The 18,677-nt window shown below is 34.5% G+C and overlaps 1 protein-coding gene across 3 annotated transcripts; it reads right to left on the bottom strand.

The window, feature by feature from the left end:
- Positions 1-451: 451 nt before the first annotated feature.
- LOC149911363 (uncharacterized) lies at positions 452-17,715 on the bottom strand. Of its 3 annotated transcripts, none has more exons than XM_090105574.1 (17): positions 17,596-17,715; positions 17,031-17,159; positions 16,449-16,576; positions 13,976-14,128; positions 13,193-13,291; positions 12,968-13,041; positions 12,472-12,641; positions 11,863-11,999; positions 11,319-11,469; positions 10,508-10,674; positions 10,017-10,153; positions 9,209-9,326; positions 7,721-7,837; positions 6,045-6,240; positions 5,101-5,252; positions 3,802-3,924; positions 452-3,652 (listed from the first exon to the last, which is right to left on the bottom strand). In XM_090105574.1, the coding sequence occupies exons 2-16, from the start codon at positions 17,131-17,133 to the stop codon at positions 3,808-3,810; spliced, it is 2,019 nt and encodes a 672-aa protein (XP_089961700.1). In that variant the 5' UTR covers positions 17,134-17,159; positions 17,596-17,715; the 3' UTR covers positions 452-3,652; positions 3,802-3,807. The 3 variants fall into 3 exon arrangements, with proteins under 3 accessions (XP_089961700.1, XP_089961718.1, XP_089961708.1); XM_090105592.1 differs by having other exon boundaries at positions 13,985-14,128; XM_090105582.1 differs by lacking the exon at positions 17,596-17,715 and adding an exon at positions 17,351-17,542.
- Positions 17,716-18,677: the final 962 nt, after the last annotated feature.

Here is an 18,677-nt window from a genome sequence, read left to right as displayed (position 1 = left end):
TTTTTATGTGATCTCTTTTTGTAATAACTTTTTGATATCATCAATTAAATTTCTTACATGTTTTATGTTGTTTTATTTAACAAAAAATAATTAAAATGGTATAACTATTTTATTTATTCACTTATGATAATCAACACTGCCTCACTTCTGTGCTTAATTCCTATTTGGACTACGTTTAAAAAATGTACGCAATATTGATATAAACCTTCCTCTTGAATCACACTATCTGTTTAAACAAACCGCATCAAAATCCGTTGCGTAGTTTCAAAGATTTAAGCGTACAAAGGGACATAGGGACAGAGAAAGCGACTATGTTTTATACTATGTAGTACAATAGCAACTTTGATAGTTTAAAAACATATGAAACAAATAACAACTACATTATCGACGTTACTCGTATTATTAAAAATAAAGGAAAGAGAAGGCTTGGGTGATATAAATAAAACACAAATTCATATTTATTATTTAATCACATCAATATGGGTGTCGTCTCTCTGGGCGACACCTCCGCAGTAATCTATACAACTATACAACAAAAGTTTACGTAAGTGTAAAATTCAATTCTTAATACAATTAACATGGGTGCCTTTACGGAAGTTTAAGAACTTTCACTACGATAATACAGTCATTTTATTAAACAACAACAAGAACAGAGTCCTTTTCGAAAATAGTCTGTCGCAGAAACGTATCGTATGACTGTGGTATATTTCAAGAGTCTCTAGACCAGTACATACTATGAATTATTTTTCAATTAAATTAAGTACTTAATTAGCAGTATAAAGTCTTTTTGCATTGTATTCGTTTATTAAACTCAGAGAAAGAATACATAACCAAGTTTATAATTATTTTTAATATTAAACATTATTTAAAGACATACAAAACTCATTTGCAATTAATTCGAAGGGTTTACCCTGAATTTGTTATTAAAATTCATTTTATTATTTTTAATTTTGTTTATTAATCGATGTTGGATCCACTTTTCTTGACGTTCTATTAAATTTGTTTAATTTATCAAGAGATGCTATTTGATATAATAGATCGATCATATTTAAAATCCAATACATATTATAAAGTCTTAATTGGCAATTCTTCAGCCAAGTATACACTTTGTTCACTATCTAAGTGATCAATATAACATACATTATATACATTCTTACTAATAGATATACATATAATAACATAATTTTTCACGATTGAATATTTTGAAAAGAGAGTGAAGTCGAGCGCGGTAAGCTAGTTGGTTTTCTAGTGGTAGTGTAACCATGAGGTTTTTATCTTTTGGGGTTAGAAAATTGAGCTTTTTTCAGGTCGGAATTAGTATAATAAATTTGGGTGTGCGAATCTAATTTAAAAAAAAAGTATTTTTATCCGTTTTTTACATGAAATAGGGAAATAACAAATAGTCGAATTAAATTTAAAGAATTTCTTAAAGCGATACCTGAAAAAGATAATGTTAATATTTATTTATTATTCACGACAAACTCAAATACAAAGCAATACTTAGAGATAACTGATTTCGAAATAAACATATTAAGGTCTTTAAATAATAATAATAAATTTCAAAATTAATTATTAACAAGTGTATCAAAAATAGGAGAATTAGCTGGACCAAAAATGATGCGTTTTACCGTTTACCGCCGCTACTTCTCTCGTTCGAATCTAAACCTAAGTACTAAGTGTAAATGAAACTAACTAATCGGTTACTTTTACACCTATGCGATCTGTATATGGAATAAGTGCATAACTTAATTTTGCTAATTCAACTTAAAAACTTAAAGAGTGCACATTAAGTTTCAAGATGTTTAATGTAAAACGCGCTTTAAGTAATATTTACATCTATGTATTACAAGTCGGAATTAAGATTCAAATGACTGGATTCTATAACATCTAAATTCATAATTTATCTAAATGGATCTTACCGTTACATATTTCTATATAATAGTTTGATATTCTAAAAGTCACGACTAGTAAATTACATAATTGTAAGAACACTATGAATATTAATAACTTGATAAGGTTCAAATTCATATTATAAGAATAACATTATCTAGAGTCGAAAATTCTTAACGGGTACTGCTATTAAGTGGTAAAAAGAAAACATGATGGTTGTTTTTAAACTATTTACTTGTTACCGAAACATGTAAGTACACAGAACTTTCTATATTTAATATCTATCTAAGTGCTATTTTCGTTCAATTTGTTTTTAAAAATGAATCCATGCATATTCATATAGAAATGACTAATTCATCGAAATAACACTTTTTGTATTTAATATGGATCAAAAAGATAAAACATGCATACTTTTAATGTTGGTTTTAGGATAATATAATAAAATAAAAAAATAAAATGATTCCTAACGGTTGAACACAACCTCATGCACGGACGTGTAAAATGTATAATTCATAATTATAGTATAATATATAATATAACGTAAAATAAACAGTCGAATGAAGTTCACGTAAACTTAACATCATTCGAAACACAATAACTACAATTCACATCAAGTGAACGTTTAAGCGTCGATTATTTCGCCGTATAACCTAAATTGTAATAACTACGCGTTAAAGCAAAAAAAGCAGTTAATTTTTACATTTTTCACAACTTAAACATACTTTACAATAGTCCTATTAAATTAACAGGTTATTTACATACATCATACCCAAATATATTGGGATATACGATTATGACGACTTCCAAACAATACGTATATACTTTATCTTAATTTGAATTTTTTTTTTTTTGTTATTTCATACAATTTTAAAATAAATCTGATTTCCGTTTTAAGTGGTATATAAATGTGTTGAGAGAAATCGACTTTCCATTCTATAAAAATTTATAGTCATCGACTATTAATATAGAAGTGTTAAATGTAATTTAAATACACACCAAAAATATAACTTATTATCTGAAAAATACAAATAATATTGCCATAATCGAAATTTGAAATGAAGTTATCTTAAATTAATTATAACATATAGGAAAATATATTTTCCTTTTTTTGTTTAATGCGTACTATAAAAAAATTAATACCGTGATCGAAACCAATCAGATTTTTTCGTTTCAATAATATATACGTATTCTTTAGAAGCCTCAATAAATGCACAAATAAAATATTACACACATAAACACTTTAAATATTACATTCATAATTAAAACGTATTATATTGTCTCAGATTAAACATAATTCAATATGGATTTTTAATTGCAACATAAACAAAAATGTATACAATTATTTAAGATCGCGATTATCACAACACATAGTCTTGTATTTGGTAGGGGGAGACATCAAAATCCTTTTTACGACAATACTTCTACTTTTAAACATTCGCCAGTTTCATAACTTGCAGATATTCCGCTTATCTGTCAGTTAAACTGACAGTTATAATATGGATATTATCATATTAGTCACTTGTTTTAGATCTATCTAAATAATAGACTATCAGCGGGTGTATCCGCTAGTTATGAAACTGGCTCTTAAAAGTTTAAAACCATAAAATATATACATTCACCACATATACTATTTTAATTTTTACCATCATTTCCATAATTAGATTAATCATTTCACTAATATATATATTACTATGCATCATTGTGTTTGTTCCTCGCGGAGCTGGATTTTCAGGACTGAATATCGCAAGATATTTGGTGTTAACTGTGGAAATAAAAAAATAAAATAATTAGGAAACTAGTACATATATCTAATCGGTTCAGTAGTATTTACGTGAAAGAGTAACAAACACGCACATACATCCTCACAAACTTTCGCCTTTATAATATTACAGTAGGATATAGATAGCTAACCTCAGTTTACACGAGCTGCAACACGAGTCGCTCGTTGTACGTGACGTCATCGTCCTGCTCCTCCTGATCCTCCTGCTCCATCTCCTCCTCCTGCTCTTGCTCCATCTCCTCCTCGTCCTCCTCCTGCGGGATAGAGCAGTATATTAGTGAAAAGGTGATGGTCCAAAAATGTATGGACCAAAAACCCAGAGTCGATTTAGACAAAAAAAAGCCGCTGGATACGGGTGGCACAGGACCGATCGCGGTGGAAAACCTTGGGGGAGGCCTATGTCCAGCAGTGGACGTCCTTCGGCTGATGGATGGTTTAATAGTATACTGCTGTTGTAAAAACTGGTAAAAATAACAAGTTACTCATGATTTTTTCATATATACTTTGTTAGCCTATAACTCTCATACCCCATGGATATGGGCATTAATTTTTCGGTGGGGTAAATTGTGTAATATAATAAAGCCATTGATACCCAATTTGTCTAAATCGACTCTGGGTTTTTTTTGGACCATCACCTTTATACAAGTAACGATACAAACCATAACTTATTGTTTGTATAAAATAGATGTATATACTTTACAATAAGAAATGGTGACCAATACTTGCAAGGAGGCGTAATGCACATTATTATTTTAGAGCTAGCGCGCACGAGCAACTTTGTCTCCGCAACTATTTTGTCTCTCCCATCAATTTGTATGGGAGTTGCGTCGCTACGTGCGCGCACTTTCATACTAGCCCATAGGTGGGAGAGACAAAATAGTCGCGGAGACAAAATAGTTGCGGAGACAAAGTTGCTCGTGCGCGCTACCTCTTATTGTCATAGTAAGATTATAATTTTACTGAATTACTACATATTGATTATTTTTCAACCGACATAAAAAAGGGGGAGCTTCTCAATTTGGCTGTACGTTTTTTTTTGGTTGGTTTGTTTGAACGCGCTAATCTCAGGAACTACTGGTCCGATTTGAAAAATTATTTCCGTATTAGATAGCCCATTTATCGAGGAAGGTTATCGATACTAATATTATAAATGCGAAAGTAACTCTGTCTGTCTGTCTGTTACTCAATCACGCCTTAACTACTGAATTTGTATGAAATTTGGTATAGAGATACTTTGATACCCGAGAAAGGACATAGGATAGGTTTTATCCTAGAAATCCCACGGGAACTATGCGGGTTTTTCTTTGACTGCGCGGGCGATGCCGCGGGTGCAAAGCTAGTAGGCTATAATTATATCATCACGTTAGGACCAACAAGAGCGGGTGAAACCGCAGGGCACAGCTAGTTAGTTATATCAAGTGTGTTCTCACATCAAACCCGAAGCAGGTATCGACGTCCCTCTCCACCTTGATGTCGCGCTGCATCTTCTGTCTCATCTGCGTCTCGTAGATCACCTCGCGCTGCTTCTCAAGCGCTTCCTCGTCCTCCTCCTCCTCTTCCTCTTCCTCCTCTACTTCTTCTTCTACAAGAATACACATAGATTAATACTTGTTGATTGTATTATAGCATAAAAAAGAGACATTTTTCCTAGTGCAATTTTATAATGTGAGAGTTACTGAAAGCTTTGAATCAATGGGTGCTTTTATAATTTACTGTTGCACGGCACGGTACGGCACGTTTTTATCGTCACGGTAAATTAGGAAAGCAAAATGTATGCATTTGTATGCAAACGCTTTTAATTTACCGTCCACGTGAACGGCAACGATCTACCGTGCCGTTGCCGTAGCATACTGCGCTCCCTATCAAATCTTCGCGGCATTGTTGAGAGTGTAGTGTGTGCGTACAAGAAATTTGTATGTGTGCGTGCGTAGCCAAGAGGCGCGGGAGGCAGGGCGGCGCCAGCGGCGGCCTCGAATTATAAAATCACCCTACGGCACGGCATGCCGTCCACTGCCACAAAACTTCTATCTCGTCCACGGTAATATCGTGCCGTGCCGTGAAACAGCAAATTATAAAAGCACCCATTCAAACAAATCTTACATTTAAGGCGCGGGCGCGGCGCGGGCGCGGGCGTGCCATAAGCGCACCTCTTGAATCTGTTTTGCACCACGTCCTTCTTATACATTTTGTATGAAAGAATTTTGGACAGGCGTCGAGACGGCACGCCACGGTTGTGCCAAGGTTGCGCCGCCTTTCCAAAATTATTTCATACAAAATGCCAATAGCGCACGCGCCGCGCCGCTTGTATATGTCCCGCGCCTAAAACGCAAACATGTTTATGCCCGTGTACGGCCGCTCTAAGGAGATATTATACCTTGGTGCTCGTCCATAAAGTCCGGCGCCACCACGGCCACCTGCTGCTCCGAGCCGTCCTCCAGCTGGATCACCTCCAGCACAACGTACTGCTGGCCCTCGCCATCGGCCACGGTCACCAGCTCGCCCCGCTGCAGGTCACTGTTCGACAACTCCAACTTCACTATGTCCGACTGCTGCTCTCCTTGTTCGGGGACCTGTTTGATTATCATTTTATTGTTAGTGGATTAAACGTATAATTTGATAGAGCCGGCTGCACGCACGAAAAAACATGACTCATGCGGCGTCACCTCGCTCTAATGCGTTCCATGTAAGGCTTGAAGTGCAAGCGAGATCGCGGAACGAGTGACAAAGAAACATACACATGACAACGTCCGATACGTTGTCACGTTCAACTATCGTCAGTAAACAGACTTTACAGACAACCAATTTTTGTATTGAGATGACGGCGCACTGTGGACGCTCTGTCATAGGGGTCAAAAGACACTAAGTCAAGTAAATCATAGTTTTTGTATGGGAAACTTGTATAGTTAGATACATCTGTTCATAGTTTGGTTAATAGCTGGTTGCTGGTTTAATGGGTTAATGTGTTTTGAAACTGCTTAAGCGCAGGTGAAGTGCAAATAAATTTGAAAGTTTTCGCAGTGCGGTGTTCGATGAAGTGCAAGACATTCGCTAGTGGCTACTTTGTTATTATGTATTGAGAGTGCTGTGCTATTGAATGAAGATATTTTTCGAGTCTGTTATTATTTATTACTAGCCGTTTGTTCATACTCCGCCCAGGTGGTTACGTTTTTATAAATTATTCACGATTTTTACAATTGTTATCTAATCCAAGCAGATACAAATCTAACAAACAAAAAACTTTTAAAAATCCATTCAGTTGTTCTTCAGGTGAAAATGACCTGTTTGTAATAGAAATAAATATTATATAAATACTAGGTTTCCGTCCGCGGCTTCGCCCGCGCAGCCAAAGAAAAACCCGCATAGTTCCCGTTTCCGTGGGATTTCCGGGATTGCATCATTTTCCCGGGATAAAAAGTAGCCTATGTCCTTTCTCGAGTATTAAAATATCTCCATACCAAATTTCATGAAAATTGGTTCAGTAGTTTAGGCGTGATTGAGTAACAGACAGACAGACAGAGTTACTTTCGCATTTATAATATTAGTATGGATATCTATATGTACTCTGTTTTAATGACGTAAAACACAAAAAATAACCACTAAAAATAGAAAATTCGCATAATTTTAGCCAGTCAGCTTAACTGTAGAATTGTCAATGTATGCATAATTTTGCGATTAAAATCAGAAACCCAGAAAAACTTGCACAGCATTAAAAAAAAATTATTTCGATAGCATAAGTAAATTAAATCAAGTCAAAAGAAAATTCGCATTGCAACTTTTAAAAATAATAAACAAGAACGGGGTCACAAATATTCACCCCCTAAATTTTAAGGGCTACCTAACGATTTAGGTGTCGGTGAAAGCAAATTTTACGTTAGGTATCCCTTAAATTGACTTAGGTGACACTTAAATTTTACGGATCGTTGGTGAAAACGGGCATAAGGCAGTTAGACGGCTTAGGACCAAGATTATCTTTTCAGGCGAAAAAACTCAAATAATTATTGTCTAAGGTGTCTTTTAAATAGGAGAATTAAGAATAGGTAGTATACGCACCACAACCTGTCCGTCCACGACCTTGACCTTCTTTTGCCTGCCGAGTTTCAGCGCCAGCGCTTGCTCGTGGTACCCAGACTCCGGGTCGTGTGTAGCCAGGTGCCGGATCAGATTGCCCTGCAATTAATTTATTTATTTAACGTCACAACGTCTTATAATTCGATATAGCCGGCTGCACGCAAGAAAAAACATGACTCATGCGGCGTTACCTCGCTCTGAGGCGTTCTATGTGCAAGCGAGAGCGCGGAACAAGCGACAAAGAAGCACAATCGTTGTCACGTTCAACTATCGTCAGTAAACCGACTTTACAGACAACCAATTATTTTATTAAGTATAACAGCATGTTCAGCCATCATTTAACAGCATGCAAATTTAAATGTAACTTGAGATTGATTTTTCAATGCTTGGTTAAAACTTATCCGTTGAATAACATATTAAACAACTGTTTATATGTTGTATTCATGTTTCACTGCCTATCCCATTTACAAAGGACATTTTTATATATTGTGTAATACTTTATTGATAAACTAGCGACCCGCCCCGGCTTCGCACGGGTGCAATGCTGATACTAAATACACTACAGAAAAACTGTGAACGTTGTATATAAAAAAATAGCAGCCCGCTCCGGCTTCGCACGGGTATAAAATAGATAGCCGGGCCAAAGTAACTATTCTATAATCTGTGGCCGGTACCGCCGCAAACGCTACGTCCCGCAATTTTTAAATCTGTAATATTTTCGAAAATATTCACTTAAATCATACGGTGTAAAGGGCCATATAGATCTATATTAAATGAACAATGTATTCAAGGTATTTAATTGGTTAAGGATTAATGCTGTATTGGTTAAAATAGCACCGTAAATGACAAAAAAAAGTTATTGTGGGTTATCCATAAGAGATAGATATATACCATCGCGGACTTTTCTGTAGACCTTTTCAATGTGTATAATACTTAGTACATTATTTTGATAAAACTCGTAGGGTTCAGCCTGCGTTTGCAATGTAAGCGGAAAAAATGTAATTTTTTACGACATCACATTAGAAACCTCAAAAATAACAGTACTTCTCCACTATTTAATGGATCTTATTATACATATAAACCTTCCTCTTGAATCACTCTTATCTATTTAAAAAAACCGGATCAAAATCCGTTGCGTAGTTTCAAAGATTTAAGCGTACAAAGGGACATAGGGACATAGGGAAATAGGGACAGAGAATGCGACTTTGTTTTATACTATGTAGTGACTAGCTTCCGCCCACGACTTTGTACGTGCATCCCCGTTTTTCCCCGTTCCCGCAAGAATTTCGAGACTCCTTTCTTAGCGGATGCCTACGTCCTAACATCTACCTGCATGCCAAATTTCAGCCCGATACGTCCAGTGGTTTGGGCTGTGCGTTGATAGATCACTATATCAATCACCATTGAGTTTTATATATGTATATAGATTTTAACCAAGGATTGAAAAGCGCTTCATTTGTCAATACATACCTTGTGTGCGAAGGTTCGCTTGCACTCGTGGCACGTGTGCTGTTTCTCTTTTGGCGGCTTTGGAGTGTAGTTCGGGTTGTGGTAGAGGTTCTGGTGCCGCCGGAGCAGTTGTTTCTGCCTATGAGTGTTGTTTGGTTAATGATTTGATGAGGTAAGAACACACAAACAAATAACGTAACGTAAACAAGGTAACATTTTAATTAGTTAAGGTAGCTAAAATGTTGCTCGATTAATAAAGTAGCTAAAATGTTGCTTGATTAGTTAAGTAGCTAAGTAAGTAAAATGTTGCTTGATTAGTTAAGTAGCTAAGTAAGTAAAATGTTGCTTGATTAGTTAAGAAGCTAATATGTTGCTTGATTAGTTAAGTAACTAAGTAGCTAAAATGTTGCTTGATTAGTTAAGTAGCTTAGTAGATACAATGTGCTGTTAAGTAACTAAATACATTGATAATTTTTATGTGGAAAATACATTTCCAAATTTCCCGATTGGTAACTGAATTTAAAGCATGAAAATTGTTGAAGCTTTTCTAACTTTTGTGCATAATTTTGTGTATGTATAATTTACGTTAAAAAAGACCATCTGGTACTAAATTTCAGATTAACCTCGTTTAAATTAAATATTAGACTCTGTATGTGTGTTCCCGGTGGAATAAAGTATTATATTTTTCTTTCTTTTCTCATATATGTACATTTATTGAGACACAGAGTTACTCTAGTTCAAGAGTCAGCGTACATATTTTTGTAAAGTTAATGTTTTTGGCAAAATAAATATTTATTTGTTTTATTTATTTTATTTATTTATACATTACCTAAAGGACTGGTTGCACTGGTCGCACACGAAGGGCTTCTCGTCTGTGTGCTTGAGCATGTGCGACTTGAGGTGGCGCAGCGTGGTCGAGGCGTAAGGGCACAAGTCGCACTTGTAACACTTCTCGCCTTCGTGCGTCTGTTTTCAAATTATTGTTAGAAGATAGAACATTTTGTTATGCTTTTATATATAAAACAAAATGAATTTTGTGCCTATAGATGTGTATCTGCTTGTTACAGAAACATTCTATGTAACTTACAAAAATTCTCAGAAACTACTGGTCTGATTTGAAAAATTATTTCGGTGTTAGATAGACCATTTATCGAGGAGCGCTATAGGCTATAAATATGATCACGCTAAAACCAACGGTGAACCAACGCAGCGCAGCTAGCATAATATAAAAATTAATAACAAGATTTGTTGGTAAGCGCACAACTCACGAACGGCTGGACCGATTTATTCTCTTTTTTGTATAATAGCACAAGAGCTCACCTTGTTGTGCATCTTGCACGAGTAGCGGTCGGGGAAGGTCTTGCCGCAGCGCTTGCACTTGAGCGGCTTGTCGGACGTGTGCAGCTTTTGCACGTGGATGCGCAGGTCCGTCTTGCGGCCGCACTTGGCGGGGCACAGCTCGCATGCGAACACTGGCTTCTCCGCAACTGTTATACAACATTATGAATTATTCCATACGGACATTATGAATTATTACTTTTTTTTGTAATGGTCACCTATTAATGGAGCTGTTATGGCACCATTTCCCCATTGTTCTACTTCAAAAAGCAAATAGAACGGCAAGAATTTTTAACGTGATAACGTTTTTAAAATCGTTTTAGTCGGGTGACATGTTCAGAAACTTGTGTCACACCAAAACCTCACGAGCGCGATCGCAGGTATAACGGAGACGGACCGATCTCCCGTCTCATCTCGAGCGCTGCCACCAATAAGACGTTATCACGTAAACATCTCGATCGTAAACCTACTTTACAAACAACCAATTTTTTTTTTAATGGTAACTTAGTAATGGAGCTGTTATGGCGCCATTTTCGCTTCGTTCTATTTCAAAAAGCAAATAGAAGGCCCAGAATTTTTTCGAATAAAACCTTGCCTTTACAATTTGAATAAAACCAGTCGAAAAATGAAATATTAACCGTTGAACTCAAAGGCATGTCGGCATCACACGAGCGATAGAAAAGAATGTGTCACACGACCTTATTATTTATTAACCTAATACTTTACTAGTAATATCTATATGCAAAAACAGTCAACATGTCAATCTTTATGGGTACACTACTACATAACTCACCGTTATGTATCAGTTTGTGCGCCTTCAGCGAGTTGGACTGCGTGAAGCACATGTTGCAGTGCTCACACTTGTACGGCTTCTCGCCCGTGTGCGTGCGCAAGTGACGCTTCAGCTTGAACGTGTCCGGCGACGCGTACGTGCAGTTCGGGCACTGGGAAATGGTCTCGTGATTACAATATATACTAATATTATAAAGGTGAATAGTTTGTAAATGTGCGCTATTCTCAGAAACTACTGGTCCGATTTGAAAATTTTTTTTTTTTTAAATAATATAATATTTATATTCGGAAAAATTATTTATTAAATCTGCTATTAATACAAAATGTATGGGAGCGTTTAGTGTAACATTTTTGGACATTTCTCGTTTTATTTTTAAAAAATTATTATGGCCATTTTACTCATTAGGTTAAGTACTTTCGATATCAGTAAAGTTTTTTGATATCTATTATAGTTACGGAATAATCGCCTGTGCATACTTAACGATTACACCCTGTATATTACAGTAGATACATGTATAAAACATGGCAAAATTAAATGAACTAACTTGATAGGGCCGCTCCCCGGTGTGGCAGCGAACATGCCGCCTCAGTTTGGACAGCTCCACGGACGCGTAGTCGCACTCGGTGCAGCGGTGCGGCTTTTCGTGCGTGTGTCTGTAGCGCACGTGTCTCACTAGCTCACCTGTTGCCAATCACATACGTAAAGTTTATTTGTAGTGAAAAACATTATTTTTTTACTATTTAACAATTTTATATACCATAACAAATAATAATACATAATATTAAAAGAAAAGGACACAAAACATTATTAAAACCCATACTAATATTATAAATGCGAAAGTAACTCTGTCTGTCTGTCTGTTACTCAATCACGCCTCAACTACTGAACCAATTTGCATGAAACTTGGCATAGAGACACTTTGATACCCGAGAAAGGACATAGGATAGGTTTTATCCCGGAAATCCTACACAGGGGAACAGGTTTTTCTTTGAAAACGCGGGCGCAGCCAAGGGTGGAAAGCTAGTAAGTAATATAATTTAAACAACTCTCTTAGCTTCGGCAGTTGAGACACTGGTCAAGACACCTCAACTGCTTATTATCTTGATGAGTATATATCTATACATAATTTAAAAACATAAGTAAAATGTTATACCTGAAGTAGTGAAGGGACTACTGCAGTACTTGCAGACGTGCGGCTTCACACCATTGTGCATGTTCATATGATTCTGTAGCGAGGTAACAGTCTTGAAGCCCCTCTCGCAAACCGTGCATTTGTGTGGCCTTTCGTCGGAGTGCGACTTCATGTGGCGGAGCAGGAGGTACCTGAAATGTATTGTATAGTTTAATATGTGAGTTGTAAACAGTATAGATTTTCAATAATAAAAAAAAAATGTTGTGTGGTTTTATGAAACCACGGGTAAAGTGAAACTTAGGCACAAAATTATCGTATTTGTACGATAATGACTCCGAACACTGCTTTATATACCTACTCGGCAGCCGACCGTCACGCGACATGCGCTACACAGACCAAAAAGTTTGAGACGATGTAATAAAAGTTTCACTTTAATAATATTCTTTTAAAGATTTTCTTTAATAATTGATTAACAAAATACTCTATTACTAGGACATAATAAACTATTGATACTAACCTCCTGTGACTCACATAGTTACAAAACGTGCATGTGAAATGTGGTCTTACATATTTGGAGCGTCTTTGCTTTGGCTACAAACAAAGAAAAAAATATCATTAGTATTCCGTTTTTAACTAAACTTATCATCATTTGTTATTAAAATAAAGGCATTACCCATCTTTCATGAGAAGGCACAAACAAAGCGAATAATTTACAATACAAATTAAAATAGTGAATGAATACCTTGAGAGCAGCTTCAGCTGTACTCTCTTGACTATTCTCCTGTGGAGCCTCTTCATCTTCTTCATCGAATTTATAAACATCGTTATTACCTTTCTCCACCTAAACACATTAATAGTTATAGTGTGATATAACAGAGAAATACATTTATTTATAAGCGCTAGCAAATTATAAGCAAATAAATCAAAAAATAAAAAAGAACTTGATACTGCTATTGGTTTTTTAATTATTACATTTGAATGAAGTAACAAACAGGTTGAGGCGCCCCATACCTTAATGGTAAATACATTGGTGACAGTTGACAGTATCCATACAAAAACTATTTTAAATAAAACAGAGTTGCTTAACCCATTGAGCCCCGAACTGCCCGATCGGTCCACGACACAATAGATTTTTCTACTGTGTCTGTGATTCCGGGGCCTGAGTTATTAAGTAATACCATTTCCTGTATCTAATTATAAAAAAAAATTAAAAAAAGAATTACGAAAACTAAAAAATAATCTGGTAGTTTAAAAATATGTTTAGTTAGCTGACTGGCTTAGTTTTAACATATGATTTCACAATCTAATTGACTTTATTAACTTGAAAACAAACAGGCAAAATAAATTCTCATAATGAAGAATGTAATTTTTATGTTTCGTAAAGTATGAAACAGTAAAAAGGGGTTAAATTGTTCAAGTATAATGTGTTTCTTATCCAAACCCAACCTGATAATATAAAACTAACAAAGAACAAGCAGTATAAACCACAACCGAAGCAAGCAGGCCACGCGTATCTAAAAATTACCTGATCAACCTTTATATCAATGTTAACGAGTGGTTTATGCTCATCTTGTACAACAAGTACATAACTGACTTCTCCGGACCCTGTTTCCGACGGTACAATTGTGACAGTTTGATAGTTCTCCCCCTCCACCAGCAGTTGTGTTTCCTCCGTTATCTAGAAGATTATTTTCATTCAAAACCTTTGTAATGTTATACGAAAACACTTGCGATGTATAAATGTTTACAAAGATCAGTTTGAATGAAATCCTATTTCCCATAATCATACTAATATTACTATGTATTATGGATGGATGGATGTATTGAGGTTTTTTTAACTTTACAAGAATATCGGTTCAGAACACGGTCATCAGAATCACACATAAGCTATAACATCAGAATACAGCTAGTAACAACATAAATAAAAACTCATAATTTTATGCTATCTTCTACAAAAAGGGTTGTGAGGATGTTTAAGTTGTTGGTTTATTTCCTTCTATTAATTGTTTATGATTAAATTATGGTTGATAGTTTTGAAATCCAATCCTCTGCCAGCATTATAAACAACATACAAACTTCCATCTTCACAAGTTATTATAAAACTATCTTCGCAAGTATAAACAAAGGCTTGTGAAGACAAATGTATGGATGTTTGTATGTCTAGTAACAACTTTTTTTTTAATTGCCATTAAGCCCCTCTACTAAGAAAATTAACAATAAATAAACAATGAACAGATACTATAGTTTTCTTAAAAGATTATTTTAAATGAAATCTAATCCCAGAATAATGATGTATCATGTAGGGAGTTTTATATGTTTGTAGACATTTGTTAAATAATAATTTTAATTGTAATTAAATCCTCTACTATTATTAACAACTAAGCATCATCTATCTTCATTCAAGTCATATTATTTACTCCACAAAAGTATAAACAAAGACTATTCTAAATGAAATGTAATCCTACAATGATGGTGACAGGATGTTTTATATTTGATAATAAATATTACTTTAATTGAATACATCAGCATAAGTTATATTATTATCTTCACAAGTATAAACAAAGAACATAATATGTACATACTTTTTAAACAAACATTATTTTCATTCAAATTTAATCTAACTTTGTTATATTATAAAATATAGATGAGTGTGTGGATGTAGTCAGGAGGTTAAACTGACAGGCTATTTTTTAATTTATTTCAAAAAAGGGAAAGAGTTTTTTCTGATTTTTAATTAAACTGTCTTTTTTTGCTTTGTTACCTTCGAACGTTAGGCTGGGGGACCAATAATTCTTTTTTATTTTATTAGTGCCTACAATGTATCCCATTAAATTTTGGTTAAGTATTGATAATTATTTGAAGGTGACTTATTGTTTTCTTTTTTTTATATGAATTATTATTTATTACCATAGTGAAATATCTCATACTTGTGGAAATGGGAGAAAACTAGTTGTTATTGAAGGCTTGAATATTAAGATAGATGTACAGGTCTTTAGTAAACTAGGATTATAGATTGGCTGCTAATGAGGATATATATTTGTTAAAAGAAACAACTACTTGGATATTCAAAGAATTACATTATGCAAATGAGACATGAAAAACAAGATGGTGTTGGTTCTGAAAGCTTTCAACTGAGAACTATATGGCTAAGATAAGATAGTTCATATTATAGTCATAAGTTATAAAGATGAAATAAGCAATAAACTTTATACATTGTTTAGTATAGATATTGTTTTTTCTATTCAACACTTAAAGATAACAGAATTTTGTATAGGATTAAAAAAGGTGGTCAGAATATTTGACTCTATTGTATTAACATGGATTAGTAATTTAGTAGTCTAACAATGGCAGTAATAACTTTTATTCCAAAAGCTTGTTATCCTAATAAACTAATAAAAAGAGTTATCCATTTTCTGACAATGGCATGTCATTAACCAAGCTATATATTGTACTTATAGATTGTTTTTATATGGAAGTCCAGATTAGAGATCATTAGGCTTTATTGTTAAATATAATTTTATGGTTGTCCTAAGAACTGCATGTAGTACTGGTGTAAAAGATAAGTAAAGAATAATATCAATGTTCATTTGAAACTAACATACCCTTTATTATATTACTATGCTCTCTTTACAACTGTGTTGGGGCTGACCAATGATATAAATAAAATGAAGCCCTTTACTTCCTAATAATGTAACTTTCTGTTAGTGAAAAAATCATTAAAATTTGCACTATTGGAGGCTATTCAAAACAAGCATAGAAAAAAACATCTTTACAATTACTATATTAGTGTAATTAATATGTACCTACTAGCAGTCCGCCCCGCCTTCGCCCGTGGTACATATTTACGTTTTCTCTACTTAAGAACCATCCTCGTACCTCAAGGAATATAATAAAAAAAGAATTAACGAAATCGGTTCAGCCATTCTCAAGTTATGCGCTTACAACACATTTTGGGATTCATTTTTATATTATAGATTATAATTTTATAAGAAACTCACCTCCTCATTTTCGTTTGCAGTGGGTATAGAGACAAGATTCTCATTGTCTCCCGATGGCTGGTAATAATACCGGCCTTCTTCATCCACAAAGTATGTTACAGTTGAGTCTTGTTCTTCATCTGTATTTCCTACAAATCAGTGGTTTAATCCATCAGTCCCCGGAATCACACACACAATAGATAATCTATTGTGTCGCGCCCTGATCGGGGCGCTCGGTGGTCAATGGGTTAAAAATGAAACTTAATTTTACCTTAGCTATTAACAAAATGTGAAGTACCTAGTCGAACAACAAAGGCAAGAAATATTAGAAATATTCACAAAATCTATGCACGATTACCTTGTTACCTTATTGATACTATCACTACATAGTATTTAAAAACAAAGTCGCTTTCTCTGTCCCTAAGTCTCTTTGTATTCTTAAATCTATAAAACTACGAATTTTGTTGCGGTTTTTTTAATAGATCTAGAGTGATTCAAGAGTATGGTTTTAGTATATGATTTATTAAATTTGAGACAAAGTGGGCGAGGCTCGTCTATCATAAAACATAGTAATTTGCAAGAATAAGATGGGTATTTCATTACCTGTAAGTACTGAAGCATCCTGGGCATGTTGGTCCAAAGAAGACAAGTAGGTTTGAAGTAAGGCCTCCTTGCCCTTCATAACGTCCTCATCCGGGGGCGGCATGGTAACAGCCAACTGATATTGTGTATCTATAAATTTTCCAAAGTTTTACTCTCAAACACCAACACGAATACACATACACAAATGTTTCACTTTGCACTAATTCTCTTTAGAACGCTTTAACATAACACCAATAGATACCGTCCGCCATCTTATTGTAACATGGTTTATTCAAGCCTTACTACACAATTTGTCGATTTTATATATTTTAGAAATATACCTTTTGAAATCGTAACCAGGTAATCAGCAACAAATTACCGCCATACACTGAGTAACAAAACTAGTAAAAGATCACAGACGGCGCTGTCGTCAGCGTTAAATAGATAATTACGAAAGGAAAGACATTTAATTCCACATGCACTATGATCTTAAAGATACAACTAAATTCCCCGTTTTTTGTTTAAATAGTTGTATCTGCCTTCTTACTACACTTAATTGATATTTTAATAATAAAATAGATAATACCTGAATATGAGAGGAAGCTTCTAAATTTTCTCAACGAGGGCGTTCCAGTCAATTTTTTGCGATTGTGACGCTGTAATGGCCGCCACGAGAACTAATGAACAGTCAACCAGTCATTACGCTCATTAAAATATTAGTGTTGCCATCTGCAATAATGAATATGTATTGATTTCTCGTCATTACGACTTTGAACATACTGCGCATGCTACAGATGAAAAAATGCATGTTTTAAATGATTTTATTTCAATAGAATTTATATTTAGATACATAACATTTTCAATCATTCGTAAAAAAACGAAACTTATCTTAATAAAAATAAATTATCTGCATATTAAATAATATGTACAGTTTTTAGTTTATATCAATATTTTAAACCTAAAATTGCGTTTAATTAATGTGTCTTAATTATTTAAAAAAATAATATACTTATGTAGAATCACATGTAGAATAAAATAATGTATCATTAAAAAATTTTCTATGTATGACTCTTAAATAAAATTTTAAGAAAATTACATTATGATTGAGTCTCGTTTGAAAACATGTTTTGTTTAGCAATAAAGTTGAATCAACATATTGATGAGTACAAACAATGAAACTGTATTTTATAATAGTTTCCTTTAACCTTTTTTTGAATATATTTTTCCCATTGATTTTTCCGAACTCAATCCTCCGGGCGTTATTACTAGCAACACTGTTTTTGGTTCTGACAGCGTCGCGTCCACGGGACTTATTTCGTGGTGCGTAAGCACAGAGCAAGTAAGTGCGTAAGGCGTAAGCCTTAGATCATGCGCTAATCTTGCGATTTTATTGTTCCGTGGTTCCGTACCTAAAAGTCTGTGAAGTAACTGTGGAATGTTTTTTGTTATGAATTTTATATGATTGACCGTCATCACCGTCAGCCACGGGGGTGAAACCGCGCGGAGCGCCTAGTATGTCATAACACGAATTTGGTGATGATTGTGGTGATGATAATATTTGAGGCGTTCGCGTTGGTATGACTTGTGAGACGTTTTTTAATTTTTTGTTCAATGTTCCTACGTTTTCGGTCTTTGAGCATAATAATTATTGTTATCTAATTTAGTATA

The sequence above is a fragment of the Colias eurytheme genome, chromosome 1 (assembly GCF_061535395.1).
Source record: "Colias eurytheme isolate Ceu_HAF_F1 chromosome 1, ilColEury1 Martin Lab GWU primary, whole genome shotgun sequence".
Lineage (NCBI taxonomy): Eukaryota > Metazoa > Arthropoda > Insecta > Lepidoptera > Pieridae > Colias > Colias eurytheme.
The sequence above is the reverse complement of the archived record's forward strand: the minus strand, read 5'-3'. Positions and strand labels throughout refer to the sequence as shown.

Coding starts and splice junctions, on each gene's coding strand:
- LOC149911363 (XM_090105574.1), bottom strand. CDS start 17,133: ATGCCGCCCCCGGATGAGGACGTTATGAAGGGCAAGGAGGCCTTACTT. Junction 14,129..16,448: donor CTGCAAACGAAAATGAGGAG/GTGAGTTTCTTA, acceptor ATAATCTTCTAG/ATAACGGAGGAAACACAACT. Junction 13,292..13,975: donor TTGATATAAAGGTTGATCAG/GTAATTTTTAGA, acceptor TAATGTGTTTAG/GTGGAGAAAGGTAATAACGA.